We start from the raw sequence: 16758 nt of genomic DNA, 5'->3' as shown, positions 1-16758 counted from the left end.
GCAGTCCTTCCAACTTGTCTTTTCTTCTCTTCCCTCCTTTCTCTATTAATACTTGTAGATTTGGGGGTGGGACTTTTAGTTCTCCTATCACTTATCCTTCCACACTCTGTTAGGAGACCTCATGCAGATGCCACCTTCTCTGGCACATTTTCTCTCTAAAAATATAAAGAACCACAGCAATGTCTACCAGGGTGACCTGGAACAACATGTGGGGTCTGGCTTTGTCTGGAAGGATGAGTGAAGAGACGACTTCATTGTTTGAATGGTTTTATCTTGAAATTACTTTGGCTATGCATGAGGAACTAATGCTGTCAGCCTCTGTTTTCACTTCGACTGATGAAGAACTGAGTTGGGGTGTGTCCACTTTTGTTCTTCTGCTCTGGACATTTGTATGATTTTGCATCAACCAGAGAAGCAACATGGCACACACAACAGACTGTGCTGAAACCAGAGTGGATCCCAGAGGCAGATGCTCAGCAGCCAGGCCTCTGGTTGCTGCTCAGAGTTTCCGCTCAGCTCCCCCTGCAGTTTCTGCCACTGTGTCACCCAGAGCACAGTAGTACACAGCCGAGTCTGACTCTTGAACAGAGGCTTTCTCCAAGTGGAAGGAGGTGGCTTCTTTATTGTATGTGGCTTCAAAACCTTTGTTGCTGACCTTATCGTTGGCTGTCACAGCTTTCAGGAGGAGCTGTAGACTTTCTCCAGGGTATTGAACATACCAGAAAAGAGCAGGGTATCTTGAGGCTGTATAAGTGCAGTTTATAATCAGCAAAACCCCTTCTAAAACGGTCACTTGGCCTTGTATCTGGGTCACTGAGTCTCCACGGGTCCAACCTGGAAGGAAGAAAGAGATCTGTGCTCACCACGGGATAAAGCTCTTAGATAAGTTCATAGTTAAAAATTTCACTGACATCATGGAAGAAAGAGTCCAAATTTTAAAAGACGTTTTACTCACCAAATATCAAGAGCATCACTGTTACTAAGCCTGGAAAAGTGTTCATCTTTAGAGAGTCAACTTAGTAATGTTCTTGATTCTTAACATGAGGAATGTTAAAGTCACAGTGAAACCTACAATTCACACAGGAAGTGAGCTAGCGTTAGGAGCTGCACCTCCTGGTGGGCAGAAATTGAATTCAGGAGAATGATTTCTTGTGCTCTTTCCAGAAGTCAGAGCTATATCTTCATTCCTGATCTCATTTACAAGCACCTATCAGTCTTTAGGTGGCCCCAAAAGAAATCTAAAATCAGTAAATCTTAACTTCTAAGATCTTTTTGTTCCTAGAATTCTACCTGCCATGTAAATGCTTTAGTTATGCACACCAAGGTGTCTTTGTAACTGAGAAGATAGCTGTTATCTTAAACATTTTAATACAGGCCTTTATATACACAGGTATCTAGCTGTGCAAGCTCTCAATCCACTGAAATATTATAAAAGTGTTTGGGATGAAATAGTAGGAAGTAAGACATCATTATTGAGGGATTCTGTGTTTTTCAGCACTATACGCCACATGTGGAACAGTGACCAACATATACTAATTTTTGTTAAGTGAAACAAAATGACAAATTGGTGTTCTTTGGTTGAAGGATCACTATTCCTTAAGAAACTGTATTTCCTAAGTTCTAAAAAAAATTAATATTAAGGAATGCTGTCTTTTTAATAAAAGCTTTTCTGGGGAAAAATTGACACTCTATAATAAATAGACAGATACTCCTGAATTCCAGAATCATTGAAAAGTACAAATCCTAGTCAGAAGAAACATGATAATTAAAGCAATGGGATTCCTACAGAATGATCTGAGATCAATGTCTTATTCCCCACTATTTCACTGGCTCCAAGACAAGAAGCCCAGCGATGCAAGTCAGGCAGGTGCTAAGGCTACACTGCAGGGGATTCTGGCTCCAGGGGCTTTTCACATGGATGGAGGCCTGCTCCAGTATGTGCAGTCCTCTCCACAGATCAAATAAAGGAGCTCCTAAGTCCAGAGTCGTTCTGTGAATAACTTCTGAAATAGAGGCTTACGTAAGAAATTCAGGCCCAGATATTGTTTGGGTTTATGTACCATTTCACCACCTCTTCTGAATCTGAAATCCCATTGCCCAAATCTGATGTAGATTTATGCTACAAAGGAATTCTGGAAAATCAGCTGCAAATTTCTATTCTGTTATGTGGGGAGAAAGCAAAATAAATTAGGATGATACAAGACTCTAAAAACTATGCAGAACAGAATTTCAGTTTTACAAAGTGAAAAGAGTTCAAGAGCTGGATAGTTACACAATAGTATGAAAGTATTTAATACCACTGAACTGTAACCTTAAACTGGTTGAAGTGATAAACTTTGTTATGTGTCTTTTACCACAATGTAAAATAGTTTTAAACAATTGTAAAAGAGCCAACCCTTCCTTTAACACTTCTTCTCAAACCTCTGCTTTCCATATGCAAATATAAAAGGAAAGTATAATACAAGACGGCTTATCCATCAGCCCCTATTCCAATTTTAGGGCATGAGAAAGTGGGTTATAGGTGGGAAAAGGAAATTAGAGAGAAAGAAGATTTTGGATTATGGAGCTGTGTTTGAGCATAGCAGGCCTGGGGGTATGTAAAAAGCTGCACAAAATGAGTCACAAGTTGGCACCAAGTGCTTTTGGAGGAGAGGTAAGTAGGACCGGAGCAGAGAAAAGAGAGAACTCACACTCTGCTACTTTACAGTGTCCCCCCATGAACCATTTGTTGAGCATTTTATGGATGAGATTGGTACAGGGCAGGGAGACTATTAGTGTAGAAATCAAATTCTTCCTGCTGGAGTTTGTAAAAAAGGCCATAAAATGCAATGAGTTCTCGGCTCAAACCTTCTCATACAGTAGGATAAATAAGAGAATACATTTTAAAAAAATAAATAAAACCTCATTATTTTGTTGATATACCACCTCTGGCTCTTTAATTTCTTAATTTAATTATTTCTTTTTTTAATTTTTTTTAGATGTTGATAGACCTTTATTTTATTCATTTATTTATATGTGGTGCTGAGGATACAACCAAGTGCCTCACACATGCTAGGCAAGCTCTCTACCACTGAGCCACAGCCCCAGCCCCAAATTTAAATATTTCTATCTTAATTCAAGAGTTATTATTTTATTATTCTATCTTTTTGGGTGTCAGAGTATGGTAAATCTACCTCCATAAAATAAAGTGTAATAATTTAAGCAGTAAGTTCACATGGCAACTTTAAAATTTAGAAACTCTCAGCTTTATAACCAATGTGATTTTTTAAATAGGCATCATTTGTTCTTGGGATACCAGTAACAATGAATATATAAAAGAAAATTCAATTGAAACTGTAATTACACAGACAAATATATAGGAATAAATTTAGAGTAATTCAATTGAAGATACTGATAAGAGACTTCAAAATAACTGAAGAACATAAAAGGTCCTTTATGAATTGAGAGAGTAGTCTTTTCCTGAATTAAAAAAATTAACTAATAAGTTGATACTTCATATGTTAATATATTCATTAAACTAATTCCACATTTTGGCTTTCAACAAGTTTTTGTTTTATTTGCTTTTCTACTTCTTTTAAAGGAGAATTATTGAACACAAAGAAAATGGGATAAAATAATATTTATATTGAAAAATAAATATATAAGGATTACCAAAAACTTCTTAAAAGGGTACTACTAAGAAGTGATTTGCCCAAAAAGGCAATAAAATTTACTGTAAGACTACTTCCTGACATTGTCATAGAATGAAACAAAGAGATCAGTAGAACCAAATAAAGCATGTGGAAACAGATCCTCCATGTGTCCTTGGAAGAGCGGCTACTATCACTCACTCTGTGCATAAGATGGGAAGGGGCAGGGAACCCTTCAGTATGGAAAACTGAGCACTTCCTGCTAGAGGGGTCAAGAAGACGAAACAAACTCTGAGTGCAAAGGATGTCACTTAGTAGGCACCTCTAGAGAGTTACTGTATCACTTATAGCAAACAAACCTGAATCAAACAAATATATGAAATAGTATAAAACAAGATGATAGTTTTAAAGGAAACCTAAAGAAAAATTCCAATACCTTCCATATTTAAAACAATGCCTAAAACCCAACAGTAATTCAATCAATATTTATTGGACAACCTGAACCAAAAATTCATAGAAGTTTTTATCAATTTTACAGTTACTTTTTCTGAACTACCTTATCCAATTCTTAGAGCTAAATTCTATTTCCAAATAACAAATTGTTTATTGTGCTTATTCTTCCTTTTCTATCTTCTGTCAAAAATTCTGTGCCTACCTACATTCCAAAGATTCAGGAACATGGATGGCATTGATCAGTGATAACTCTGATGTGGTCTATGAACCTAGAGAGGGTTTCCTCAGAGTGGTGTTTTCCCTCCAGCCCCAGACACGAGCTGCCACAGCCCTGGCCACTTCCTCTCTGGGGTGGCCATTCCCTGCCTTGGTCCCTACAGCAGGTGGGTGTCTCAGGCAGACCCTGGGTTTTTGTACAACGGTCTCCAGCAGTCCTCCCACTGTGTCACCTCTCAGTGCACAGAAATACACCGCTGAGTCCCCCAGCTGTGAGGCTGGGATGACAAGCTGGATGGATTTGCTTGCAGTCTGCAAACTCAGTGAGTAGCGACCTTGTGTGGCATTTTCCTGGCTGTAAGAGTCCTGGCGAATGAGGAAGACCATCTCCCCACTGCTGGGCTGCTTGTACCAGAGGAGACCATAACTTGTGGCACTGGTGTCATAGGTGCAGTGCAGGCTCACAGCCTCCTTCTCCTGCACCCACACGGCTGGCTGTGCCTGAGCTACCTTCTGGGCAAAACTGGATCCTGAAGGGAAAAGGACAGAATCAGGACATTTAGGGATAAGTGGTGTGTGAAAAAAAAAAGTACATTTTTGTTTCCTGCTAACCCTCTTTCCCAAAGTCCCTTTAAGGCTGCCTTGTCTCCCAGTCCCTGGGTCACAGAGGAGGCATCTTCCTACAGGAACAATCCCTACCCAGCCACATTAACACCATAACCACCTTCAGCTGCCTGGACAGCACCATGTTTGCCTTCTTCCTTCAGAAGAAATTCTTCAGTCTCAGAGCTATGCACTGAGAGGGAAGCTTGACAGAGCGAGGGAGGAACTACGGGACTCCAAGCTGTACTGCACCAGAACAGGAAACAGAACCTTCCTGGTGCAGCAAGGAAGTCATGTCAAACTATTCTGAGTGTGGTTGACAATCTCACCAGCCCAGACTCCCTTCTTAATTTAATTACCATTGAACCTGAAAGCAAACATGGGCATACTAGAAGAAAAATGATTCCACCAATGGCTGAACTCAGTCATTGCACCTGTGATGGCACCAGGAGGTGGCACTTGCTTAAAACTTGGATGATGGAGGCAGGAGAGATGCAATGATTATGTATCCTCATGTCTATGTATGTTGTTGCTGATTGCTTACTCCAAGGTAGGAATCAATCACTTTATCAATAGCAGTCAGAGCAATGTGCACTATCCATTGTAGCTCTTTTCAGCTGCCCGTGGATATGACAATATTCTCTTCACTGCCCATTGCCCAAGATCAAACAGCAAGAAAAAGTAAGCTCTTTTTAAAATAAATCTTTCATATATTGACTCCAACATAAAGGTCTCCTTCTCTTCTCCATTTAGTTTTGACATCCAATTCTGTTTATAAAGTCTAGTTTAGACAGTAGAGTTGGGCAGTAAGTATCAAACCTTTGAAACTCATATTTTCCTCATTGCCTGAACTAGCAACCTAGATGACCCACAGCAAGCTGCTATACTCTGTGTGACCAGCTCTAAGAGAAAGTACCCAGGGGGACCCAGACACCTCCCTGGGACAACTGATCATAGCAACAGTAGTTGTGATAAGGCCTTTTTTGTGTGTGAACACTAAAGGTCACTGCTCATCCTACCAAAAGCAATATACAAATTCAATGCAGTCAAAATATCAATGACATTTTTCACAGAGTAAGAAAAAAGTGCCCTCTCTTTCCGGACCAGGCCGAGCTATAGGCGCCATCATGGGAGTCGACATCTGCCACAACAAGGACCGAAAGGTTCGACGAAAGGAGCCCAAGAGCCAGGACATCTACCTAAGGCTGTTGGTCAAGTTGTACAGTTTCTGGCTAGACGGACCAATTCCACCTTCAACCAAGTTGTACTGAAGAGGTTGTTCATGAGTCGCACCAATAGGTCACCTCTCTCCCTCTCCCGGATGATCCGGAAGATGAAGCTTCCTGGCCGAGAAAACAAAACAGCTGTGGTCGTGGGGACCATTACAGATGAGGTGCATGTTCAGGAGGTGCCCAAACTGAAGGTCTGTGCACTGCGAGTGAGCAACCGAGCCCGCAGCCGCATCCTCAAGGCTGGGGGCAAGAGCCTCACCTTTGACCAGCTGGCCCTGGACTCCCCCAAGGGCTGTGGCACAGTCCTGCTCTCTGGTCCTCGCAAGGGCCGAGGGGTGTACCGGCACTTTGGCAAGGCTCCCGGGACCCCACACAGCCACACCAAACCCTATGTCCGATCCAAGGGCCGGAAATTCGAGTGCGCCAGAGGCCGGAGGGCCAACCGTGGCTACAAAAACTAACGCCAGATCTTACTGGAGCTTACTGTTAATAAAGAGATTTTGAATTCTGAAAAAAAAAAAAAAGAAAGAAAAGAAAAAAGTAATTAATTTGGAAGAATAAAAGACCTAGAATAGTCAAAAAATTCTAAATCAAAAAAGCAGTGCTGGAGGCATCACAATACCTAATTTCAACTATACTACTGAGCTACAGTAACAAAAACTGCATAGTACTGGCACAAAAATAGTCACATGCAACATTCATACAGAATAGAAGACACAGAGACAAACCCACACATCTACAGTCATCTGATCCTTGACAAAGTTACCAAAAATGTACATTGCAGAAAAGACAGCCTTTTTAACAAATGGTGCTGGGGAAATTGGTTGCCAATATGTAGAAGAATAAAATTAAACCCTTATTTCTCACCCAGCGAAAATCAGCTTAAAATGGATCAAAGACCTAAGAATTAGAACATGAACTATTCAACTCCTAGAAAAAAAATGTAGGGTCAACACTCCAACATATGGCCCAGGCAATGACTTTCTCTATTGGACCCCTGAAACTTTGAAAATATTGCCAAGAGTTAGTAAAATGGAACGGCATCAAGTTAAAAAATTTCTGAACAGCAAAGAAAATAATCAACAATGTGAAGAGGCAACCTACACAATGGGAGAAGATCTTTTCTAGCTACTCTTCTGACAGAGGCTTAATATCTAGAATATATAAAGAACTCAAAACACTTTACACCAAAAATCAAAAAAAATCCAATTAATAAATGGGCAAATGAATTACAGACACTTCTCAAAAGAATAAGTATGAATGGGCAAACAAATACATGAAAAAATGTTCAACATCATTAGCAATTTATGGAATACCAACCAAAACTGCACTAAGATTTCATGTCATACCAGTCAGAATGGTATTTGTCAAGATTACAAACAGTAATAAAGGCTGGGGAGGATATGAAGAAAAAGGAACGGTTTTACACCAATGGTGGAATTGTAAACTAGTACAACCAGTTTGGACGACATCAGTATGGAGATTCCTCAAAAATCTAGGCATGGAAGCACCATAAGCAGAGCTATACCACTCCTTGGTATTTATCCTAAAAAATTAAAGTCATCATACTACAGTGGTACATATCCACCCATGTGTATAGCAGCACAATTTACAATAGCCAAACAATGGAACCAGCCTAGGTTTCCATCAACAAATAAATGGATAAAGAAAATGTGCTGTATATACATATACACAATAGAGGCATAACGAAAAATGAAATTATGTCATTTGCAAGAAAATAGATGGAACTTGAGAGAATTATAGTAAGTGAAATAAGCCAGACTCAAAGTGAAGGGTCACATGTTTTCCCTCATATGTGGAGAGCTGAAGAGGAAAAAAGAAAGACAGGTGAGGGGTAGGAATCTCATGAAAATCAAAGGGAAATTAGTCAAGGAAAAGGACCAGGGGGTGGGATGAGGGGAGGAAGTTGGAAGGACTGGGGAATTATATTGGTCAAATTATATTATTATATTGTGCACATGTACAATATGTAACAACAAATCCCATTATTATGTAAAACTATAATGCACCAATAAAAACGTGGAAAGATATAATAAATAAATAAACAGGTAAACTACAAAGAAAAGACAAGGCCATTCCCTAGAGATATTACTCAACAATCTAGCAGACAATGACCCACTGCCTGTCATCCCTACCTCATGATACAGTAGCCAAGTTTATCCCCTTCTCAAATAACCAATTAGATTTGGTAGAAGTATCTTCAGATCTTGTACTAGAATCTCCATTAAATTTGATACCACATACAGTACAACTGTTCTACTCTCTACAAACACCAATATTTTTCTACCAGGTGGTAGAATAATTGTGAGATATAATTAATTTCTCCTCATAGTATTCAGCTCCATTACACTTCTCACTCAAGAGAAGCTCACAACTGTACTTCTGTCATCAAGAAATATCCATATCCACAATTGATATTTTGATACTCTCATGCCAAATTTTGAACAGGGATAATGCCAGGTAAGTTACACAATAACCACTCATGTCCTGAGCAGAAGCAAAATCAATTCATGTAGCTTCTTTTGTGGCTCCCTCTTCGACATGTCAAAATACAAAAAAGGAATATGATAGTTAATATGTTTTAACATAGTTCAAAATTTTCAAATACTAAGAAAGAATTGTTTTTTAATCATCGTAACCTTTTCTTAACCTTATGTCTCTCATGTCTACCAAATAAAAATGAACATCAGGGAGATCCAAGATGGCGGACTAGAGGGAGGCTGCATTCCGTGTCGCTCCATAATTCAGTTTCAAGCAGAGGATATCTGTTTCTTGGTGAGGCAGTTTTTGCTGCTTATTGATCCCCTGCTGTTTACCCCATTTGTCTGCTGTGACCACCTGCAGTCTGCCAGCATATCTATGCCTTTTTTGAGTGCAGATTGCTCACTGTCAGCCGCCTATCATCCGCCATTTGCCTGCCTCTCGCCTGTCCACCGCCTGCCTTACACATATCCATCTCCCAGCGCACGAGGTTTACCACTCGATTGTCCGACAACAGTCAGCAAACTGATCGCCAACCACCAGTGGAGCACCAGCTGCCTGCTGTTGCCTGGAAGTTCACTCTTACAGTCCTGCAGGTTTGATTACACGTGGATGCCGCCATTTTGAGACAACAACCAGGCCCCATGGGACCCCTGGCCAGACTGACTGAGCCCCACCTATAGGATCCCTCAGCCTGACAGATCACTCCCTGCCTCTGGGGCCCTCACATCAACTGACTGCTCCCTGCCGCCAGGACCCCCAGACCAACTGACTGCACCCTATCACTGGGACCCCAGACTGACTGCACCCAGCCTCAGGATCCCGCAACCACACGAAACACACCCGAACTCCAGGATCACTGCCTGACCAAGTGCACCCCGCTTCCAGGACCTCTAGCTGACCACATCCACACCCTGAACTACAGCTCCCCATTTGCCAACACATTTGGAAGCCAGAGTGGCCATCTTGGATAATCCTGGAAGCCGTAGCTCTGATTTTAGATTTTCAGGATGGGCAAATCCCATCCTGAGATGCCTGCTGAAGACTAGAAGCTCGATGTCAGGTACTTCTCCTGCATCAGGCTACTAAAGACTGGGAGGTTTCATTACTATATGACTGTTATACTGTAGATTTTCTTTTTTCTCCTTATTGAAAATTTTAAGTTTTTATTTCTTTACTTTTCTTGCTCTCCTTTCCTTTTGTTTACCTGTTCCCTCAGAGTCTCTTTCTCCCTTTTTTGCATGCTAACATTCGATTTCTTTTGATTACACTCTCACCCATTCTTTAATCTAGAACTTCTGTATATTCTTTTCTTATCCCATTAACAGCCACATTCTACATCCCTCTGCATCCGCTTTGTCCTCCATTAGAAACTGCAGTCCTTATTGCAAGTCTGTTGTTTTACTGAAGATAATATTTGAACTCATTCTATTTATTATGACAATTTTGTTATTGTCCTCATAGGGGCTATTTGGTCTAGGATTGCATAGTGTCTGAATTGGGCACTGCTAATACTGATCTCCCCTTAAAGAAAAGGTTTTGGAAACCTATAGGGCCACTATAAGCCTATAGGGGGAAATCTGCAATACCCCAGATCTGTACTGCTAGAGGGGAAGATACATGAACAACATGAAAAAACAAGGGAAGAAAATGATTCAAACAAATCTAGATTCTATATTAATAGAATCCAATGACAGTATGTTAGAAGAAATGTCAGAAAAGGACTTCAGATTATACATGATTAAGATGATTCGTGAAGCAAAGCATGAGATAAGAGAGCAAATGCAGGTAATGAAGGATAATACCAATAAGCTGACAGAGCAACTGCAGGAAGCAAAGATCATTTCAACAAAGAGGTAGAGATTCTCAAAAAAAAAACCAAACAGAAATCCTTGACATGAAGGAAACAATAAACCAAACAAAAACTCAATGGAAAGCATCAACAAAAGACTAGACCACTTGGAAGACAGAACCTCAGACAATGAAGACAAATATTTAATCTTGAAAATAAAGTTGCCCCAAACAGAGAAGATGGTAAGAAATCATGAACAGAATCTCCAAGAACTATGGGACATCATGAAAAGACCAAATTTAAGAATTATTGGGATTGAGAAGGCACAGAGTTACAAACCAAAGGATATGAACAGCCTAGTCAATGAAATAATATCAGAAATTTCCCAAACCTGAAGAATGAAATGGAAAATCAAATACAAGAGATTTACAGAACACCAAATGCACAAAATCACATCAGATCCACACCAAGGCACATTATAATGAAAATGCCTAACATTCAAAATAAAGACAGTATTTTGAAGACCGCAAGAGAAAATCATCAGATTACATATAGGGGGAGACCAATATAGATAACAGCCAACTTCTCAACCAGACTCTAAAAGCTAGAAGGACCTGGAACAACATATTTCAAGGTCTGAAAGAACATGGTTGCCAACCAAGAATCCTATACCCAGCAAAACTAACTTTCAGATTTGAAGATGAAATAAAATCCTTCCATGATAAACAAAAGTTAAAGAATTTACAAATAGAAAACCTGCGCTACAGAATGTTCTCAACAAAATATTCCATGAGGAGGAAATGAAAAACAACAATGGAGGTCAGCAAAGGGAGGAACTACCTTAGAGAAAAACCACTCAAAGGAGAAACCAAGCCAAATTAAAACCAAAAATAAGCCCAAATGACTGGGAATACAAATCATATCTCAATAATAACCCTGAATGTTAATGGCCTAAACTCATCAATCAAAAGACATAGACTGGCAGAATAGATTAAAAAGAAAGACCCAACAATATGCTGCCTGCAAGGAGACTCATCTCATAGAAAAAGACATCCACTGACCTAAAGGTGAAAGGATGGGAAAAAACCTACCATGCACATGGACCTCAGTAAAAAAGTGGGGTTTCCATCCTTATATCAGATAAAGTGGACTTCAAACCAAAGTTAGTCAGAAGGGATAAAGAAGGACATTTCATACTGCTCAAGGGAACCACAAATCAGGAAGACATAAAAATAGTAAATATTTATGCCCCAAACAATGGTGCATGCATCCCTGTATATCAAACAAATTCTTCTCAATTTCAGGAATCACATAGACCAAAACACAATAATTCTGGGTGACTTTAACACACCACTGTCACCACTAGATAGATCTTCCAAACAAAAATCAAACAAAGAAACCATAGAACTCAATAACACAATCAATAAACTAGACTTAATAGACATATATAGAATATTCCATCCATCAACGAGCAGATTCACTTTCTTCTCAGCAGCACATGGAACCTTCTCGAAAATAGACCATATGTTATGCCACAAAGCAGTCCTTAGGAAATGCAAAAAAATAGAGATACTACCTTGTGTTCTATCAGATCATAATGGACTGAGAGTAGAAATCAATGACAAAATAAAAAAGAGAAATTACTCCAACACCTGGAGACTAAATAATATGCTATTGAATGAAACATGGATAACAGAAAACATCAGGGAGGAGATAAAAAAATTCTTAGAGGTCAATGAGAACGACAATACAACATATCAAAATCTCTGGGACACTATGAAAGCGGTACTAAGAGGAAAATGCATTGCATGGAGCGCATTTCAGAAAAGAATGAAAAGTCAATCACTAAATGACCTAACATTACAGCTCAAAGTCCTAGAAAAAGAAGAACAGAATAACAGCGAAAGTAGTAGAAGACAGGAAATAATTAAAATCAGAGCTGAAATCAATGAAATTGAAACAAAAGAAACTATTCAAAAAGTTGACAAAACAAAAAGTTGGTTCTTTGAGAAAGTAAACAAAATAGACAAACCCTTAGCCACTCTAACAAAGAGAAGGAGAGAGAAAATTCAAATTACTAAAATTCGTGATGAAAGAGGAAATATCACGACAGACACCACTGAGTTACATAACATAATGAGAAGCTACTTTGAAAATATGTATTCTAACAAAATAGAAACTACCAAAGACATTGACAAATTTCTAGAGACATATGCTCCTCCCAAACTGAACCAGGAGGACATACACAATTTAAACAGATCAATTTCAAGCAATGAAATAGAAGAAGCCATTAAAAACCTACCACCCAAGAAAAACCCAGGACCAGACAGATTCTCAGTCAAGTTCTACAAGACCTTCAAAGAAGAACTCATTCCAATACTTCTCAAAGTATTCCAGGAAGTAGAAAAGGAGGGTACCCTACCAAACTCATTCTATGAAGCTAATATCACCCTCAATCCAAACCAGGAAAAGAAACATCAAGGAAAGAAAAATTTAGACCAATATCCTTGATGAATATAGATGCAAAGATCCTTAACAAAATATTGGCAAACCATATCCAAAAACATATTAAGAAAATTGTGCACCATGATCAAGTGGAGTTTATCCCTGGAATGCAAGGATGGTTTAACATCTGTAAATCAATAAACGTAATCCATCATGTCAATAGACTTAAGGAATAGAATCATATGGTTATATCAATTGATGCAGAAAAAGCATTTCACAAAATACAACACCCCTTCATGCTCAAAACACTAGAAAAAATAGGGATAGTAGGAAACATACCTGAACGTTGTAAGGCTATTTATGCTAAGCCCATGGCCAACATCATTCTAAATGGAGAAAAACTGAAAGCATTCCCTTTAAAAATGGGAACAAGACAGGGATGTCCTCTTTCTCCACTTCTATTCAACATTGTCCTCGAAACTCTAGCCAGAGCAATTAGGTAGACCAAAGAAATTAAAGGGATACGAATAGGAAAAGAGGAACTTAAGCTGTCACTATTTGCTGATGACATGATTCTATATTTAGAAGATCCAAACAACTCCTCCAGAAAACTTCTAGACTTCATCAATGAATTCAGCAAAATAGCAGGCTATAAAATCAACACACATAAATCTAAAGCATTTTTATATGCAAGCAACGAAACTGCTGAAAGGGAAATGAGGAAAACAACTCCATTTGCAATAGCCTCAAAAAAATATAAATACTTGGGAATCAATCTAACCAAAGAGGTAAAAGATCTCTACGATGAAAACTAGAAAACATTGAAGAAAGAAATTGAGGAAGACCTTAGAAGATGGAAAGATCTCCCTTGTTCTTGGATAGGCAGAATTAATATTGTCAAAATGGCCATACTACCAAAAGTGCTATACATATTCAATGCAATTCCAATTAAAATCCCAATGACATACCTTACAGAAACAGAACAAGCAATCATGAAATTCATCTGGAAGAATAAGAAACCCAGAATAGCTAAAGCAATCCTTAGCAGGAAGAATGAAACAGGGGGTATCACAATACCAGAACTTCAACTATACTACAAATCAATAGTAACAAAAACGGCATGGTATTGGCACCAAAATAGACAGGTAGATCAATGTACAGAATAGAGGACACGGACACAAACCCAAATAAATGCAATTTTCTCATACTAGACAAAGGTTCCAACAATATGCAATGGAGAAAAGATAGCCTCTTCAACAAATGGTGCTGGGAAAACTGGAAATCCATATGCAACAGGATGAAACTAAATTCCTATCTCTCACCCTGCACAAAAATCAACTCACAATGGATCAAGGACCTTGAAATCAGACCAGAGACCCTGCATCTTATAGAAGAAAAAGTAGGCCCAAATCTTCAACTTGTTGGCTTAGGATCAGACTTCTTAACAGGACTCCCATAGCACAAGAAATAAAAGCAAGAATCAATAACCAGAATAGATTCAAACTAAACAGCTTTTCTCTCAGCAAAGGAAATTATCAGCAATGCAAGAGAGAGCCTACAGAGTGGGAGAATATCTTTGCCACTCATACTTCAGATAGAGCACTAATTTCCAGAATCTATAAAGAACTCAAAAAACTCTACACCAAGAATACAAATAACCCAATCAACAAATGGGCTAAGGATATGAACAGATACTTCACAGAAGAAGATCTACAAGCAATCAACAAACATATGAAAAATGTTCAACTTCTCTAGTAATAAGAGAAATGCAAATCAAAACTACCCTAAGATTCCATCTTGCCCCAATTAGAATGGTGATTATCAAGAATACAAGCAACAATAGGTGTTGGAGAGGATGTGGGGAAAAAGGTACACTCATACATTGCTGGTGGGGCTGCAAATTAGTGCAGCCACTCTGGAAAGCAGTGTGGAGATTCCTTAGAAAACTTGGAATGGACCCACCATTTGACCCAGCTATCCCACTCCTCGACCTATACCCAAAGGACTTAAAATCAGCATACTACAGAGATGCAGCAACATCAATGTTCATAGCTGCTCAATTCACAATTGCCAGATTGTGGAACCAACCTAGATGTTCTTCAATTAATGAATGGATAAGAAACTGTGGTATATATATATACAATGGAATATTACTCAACTATAAAGAATAATAAAATTATGGCATTTGCAGGCAAATGGATGAAACCTGGAGTACATCATGTAAGTGAGATAAGCCAATCTCAAAAAAACCAAAAGACAAATGATCTCGCTAATAAGCAGATGATGACATATAATGGGGGGTGGGTGGGTAGGCAAGAATGGAGGAAGGAGGGACTGTATAGAGGGAAAAGAGGAGTGGGAGGGGTGGGGGGGAAGGAAAAATAACAGAATGAATCAAACACCATTACCCTATGTAAATGTATGATTATGCAAATGATATGCTGTTACTCCATGTACAAACAGAAACAACATATATCCCATTTGTTTACAATAAAAATAAATTTAAAAATAAAATAAAATAATAAAATAATAATAAAATAAAAATGAACATCAAATGCATGAATTATTTCATGTCTTCATATAACTCAAAAGTACTTTTTGTTGTGAACACAATGTCCCGCAGTATAGGTGAGGATCTCTTGTACAACATCCGTGAAAAAAATCCATGGAAAAGTTCTACAATTTCAAATCAGATCCAGAAAATTTGGTTTTCATGTTTCTAAAGAATCACTTCAAAAGACTGATTAGTTTGATCAATGAAGACAAGATATTGCCAAAGCCAGGAAGACCCCCTGGAGGAGCCAACTGATCTCCAGTGATGCTAGCCATGTCACAGCAGGGTCATGTTGGCTGCAACATTAAATGAAGAGTTGTAGGAAAACTTTCCCAGCATAGCAGAGGATGTGGCCAGTTCATACCTTTCCTAGGACCAAAAAAAAAAAAAAAAAAAAAAAAAAAAAAAAAAAAAAAAACTCCATAAAAACTGTAAAGATGTAACATTAACAAGAATACAGCCCTATGAAACCATTTAAATATCTCCCAAAGGATTTTATAAAATTCTTTTCCCTGTATGGTTCATGAGTATAGAGTTTTTATTTTTCTACATGAGTTTTGAAGCACTCTCTTGTCAGAAAGCCACAGCACTCGTGATGGACAAAAATCAATTTGATTTTGTGTTCCCTGCCTGTGACACTTCAATTCATATTTCTCTGGGACAGTTATGCAAGGCTTTGCCTTACTCAGAAACTTCACTTTATCACCTCACTATACTCTGAAAATCTGGAAAAAACAAATGGATTATTAAAACTGAAATTAATACTGTATCAGACATCTTTTTAGGGTATTTTAATTACACAGACTAATGTGTTTCATTGTGGCATTTTGTAGCAAAAAACATGTTGCTCATATCCACTCCCTATTATTCTTTCTTATCCTCTCCTCCCCAATCCTCTTCCTCTTCTCTAATTCATCTCTCTTCTCTATATTCCACATATGAGGGAACGTATGCAATACTTTTCTTTCTGAGTCTGGTGTATTCCATTTAACATGATGATCTCCAGTTCATCCATTTTCCTGCAAATGATATGATTTCATTCTTCCTTATGGTTAATATGCCACTGTGAATATATACCGCATTTTCTTTATCCATCCATCCATTGATGGGCACCTAGGTTGATTCCATAACTTGGCTACTATGAATTGTGGTACAATAAGGATGGATATGCAGGTACCTGTATGGTATGCTAACTTTAGTTCCTTTGTTGTATACTTGGGAGCAGTGTAGCTGGATCTTATGGTAGTTCTATTTTTAGTTTCTTGAGGAACCTCCATAGTGATTTCTATAGCAACTGTACTAATTTACATTCCCACCAACAGTGTGTGTTCC

At 38.6% G+C, this 16758-nt stretch overlaps 1 pseudogene and 1 gene segment (V, D, J or C); one reads left to right on the top strand and one right to left on the bottom strand.

Moving 5' to 3' along the window:
• Positions 1 to 499: 499 nt before the first annotated feature.
• Positions 500 to 5046, bottom strand: LOC124976516 (T cell receptor alpha variable 14/delta variable 4-like). The segment is given in 3 exon segments: positions 500 to 834; positions 4532 to 4828; positions 4998 to 5046. Coding segments are annotated over 3 exon segments (681 nt in total).
• A 982-nt stretch (positions 5047 to 6028) lies between these two features.
• LOC124977459 (ribosomal protein L18-like) lies at positions 6029 to 6646 on the top strand (annotated as a pseudogene).
• The last annotated feature ends 10112 nt before the right edge of the window (positions 6647 to 16758 follow it).

The sequence above is a fragment of the Sciurus carolinensis genome, chromosome 2, assembly GCF_902686445.1.
Source record: "Sciurus carolinensis chromosome 2, mSciCar1.2, whole genome shotgun sequence".
NCBI lineage: Eukaryota > Metazoa > Chordata > Mammalia > Rodentia > Sciuridae > Sciurus > Sciurus carolinensis.
The sequence above is the reverse complement of the archived record's forward strand: the minus strand, read 5'-3'. Positions and strand labels throughout refer to the sequence as shown.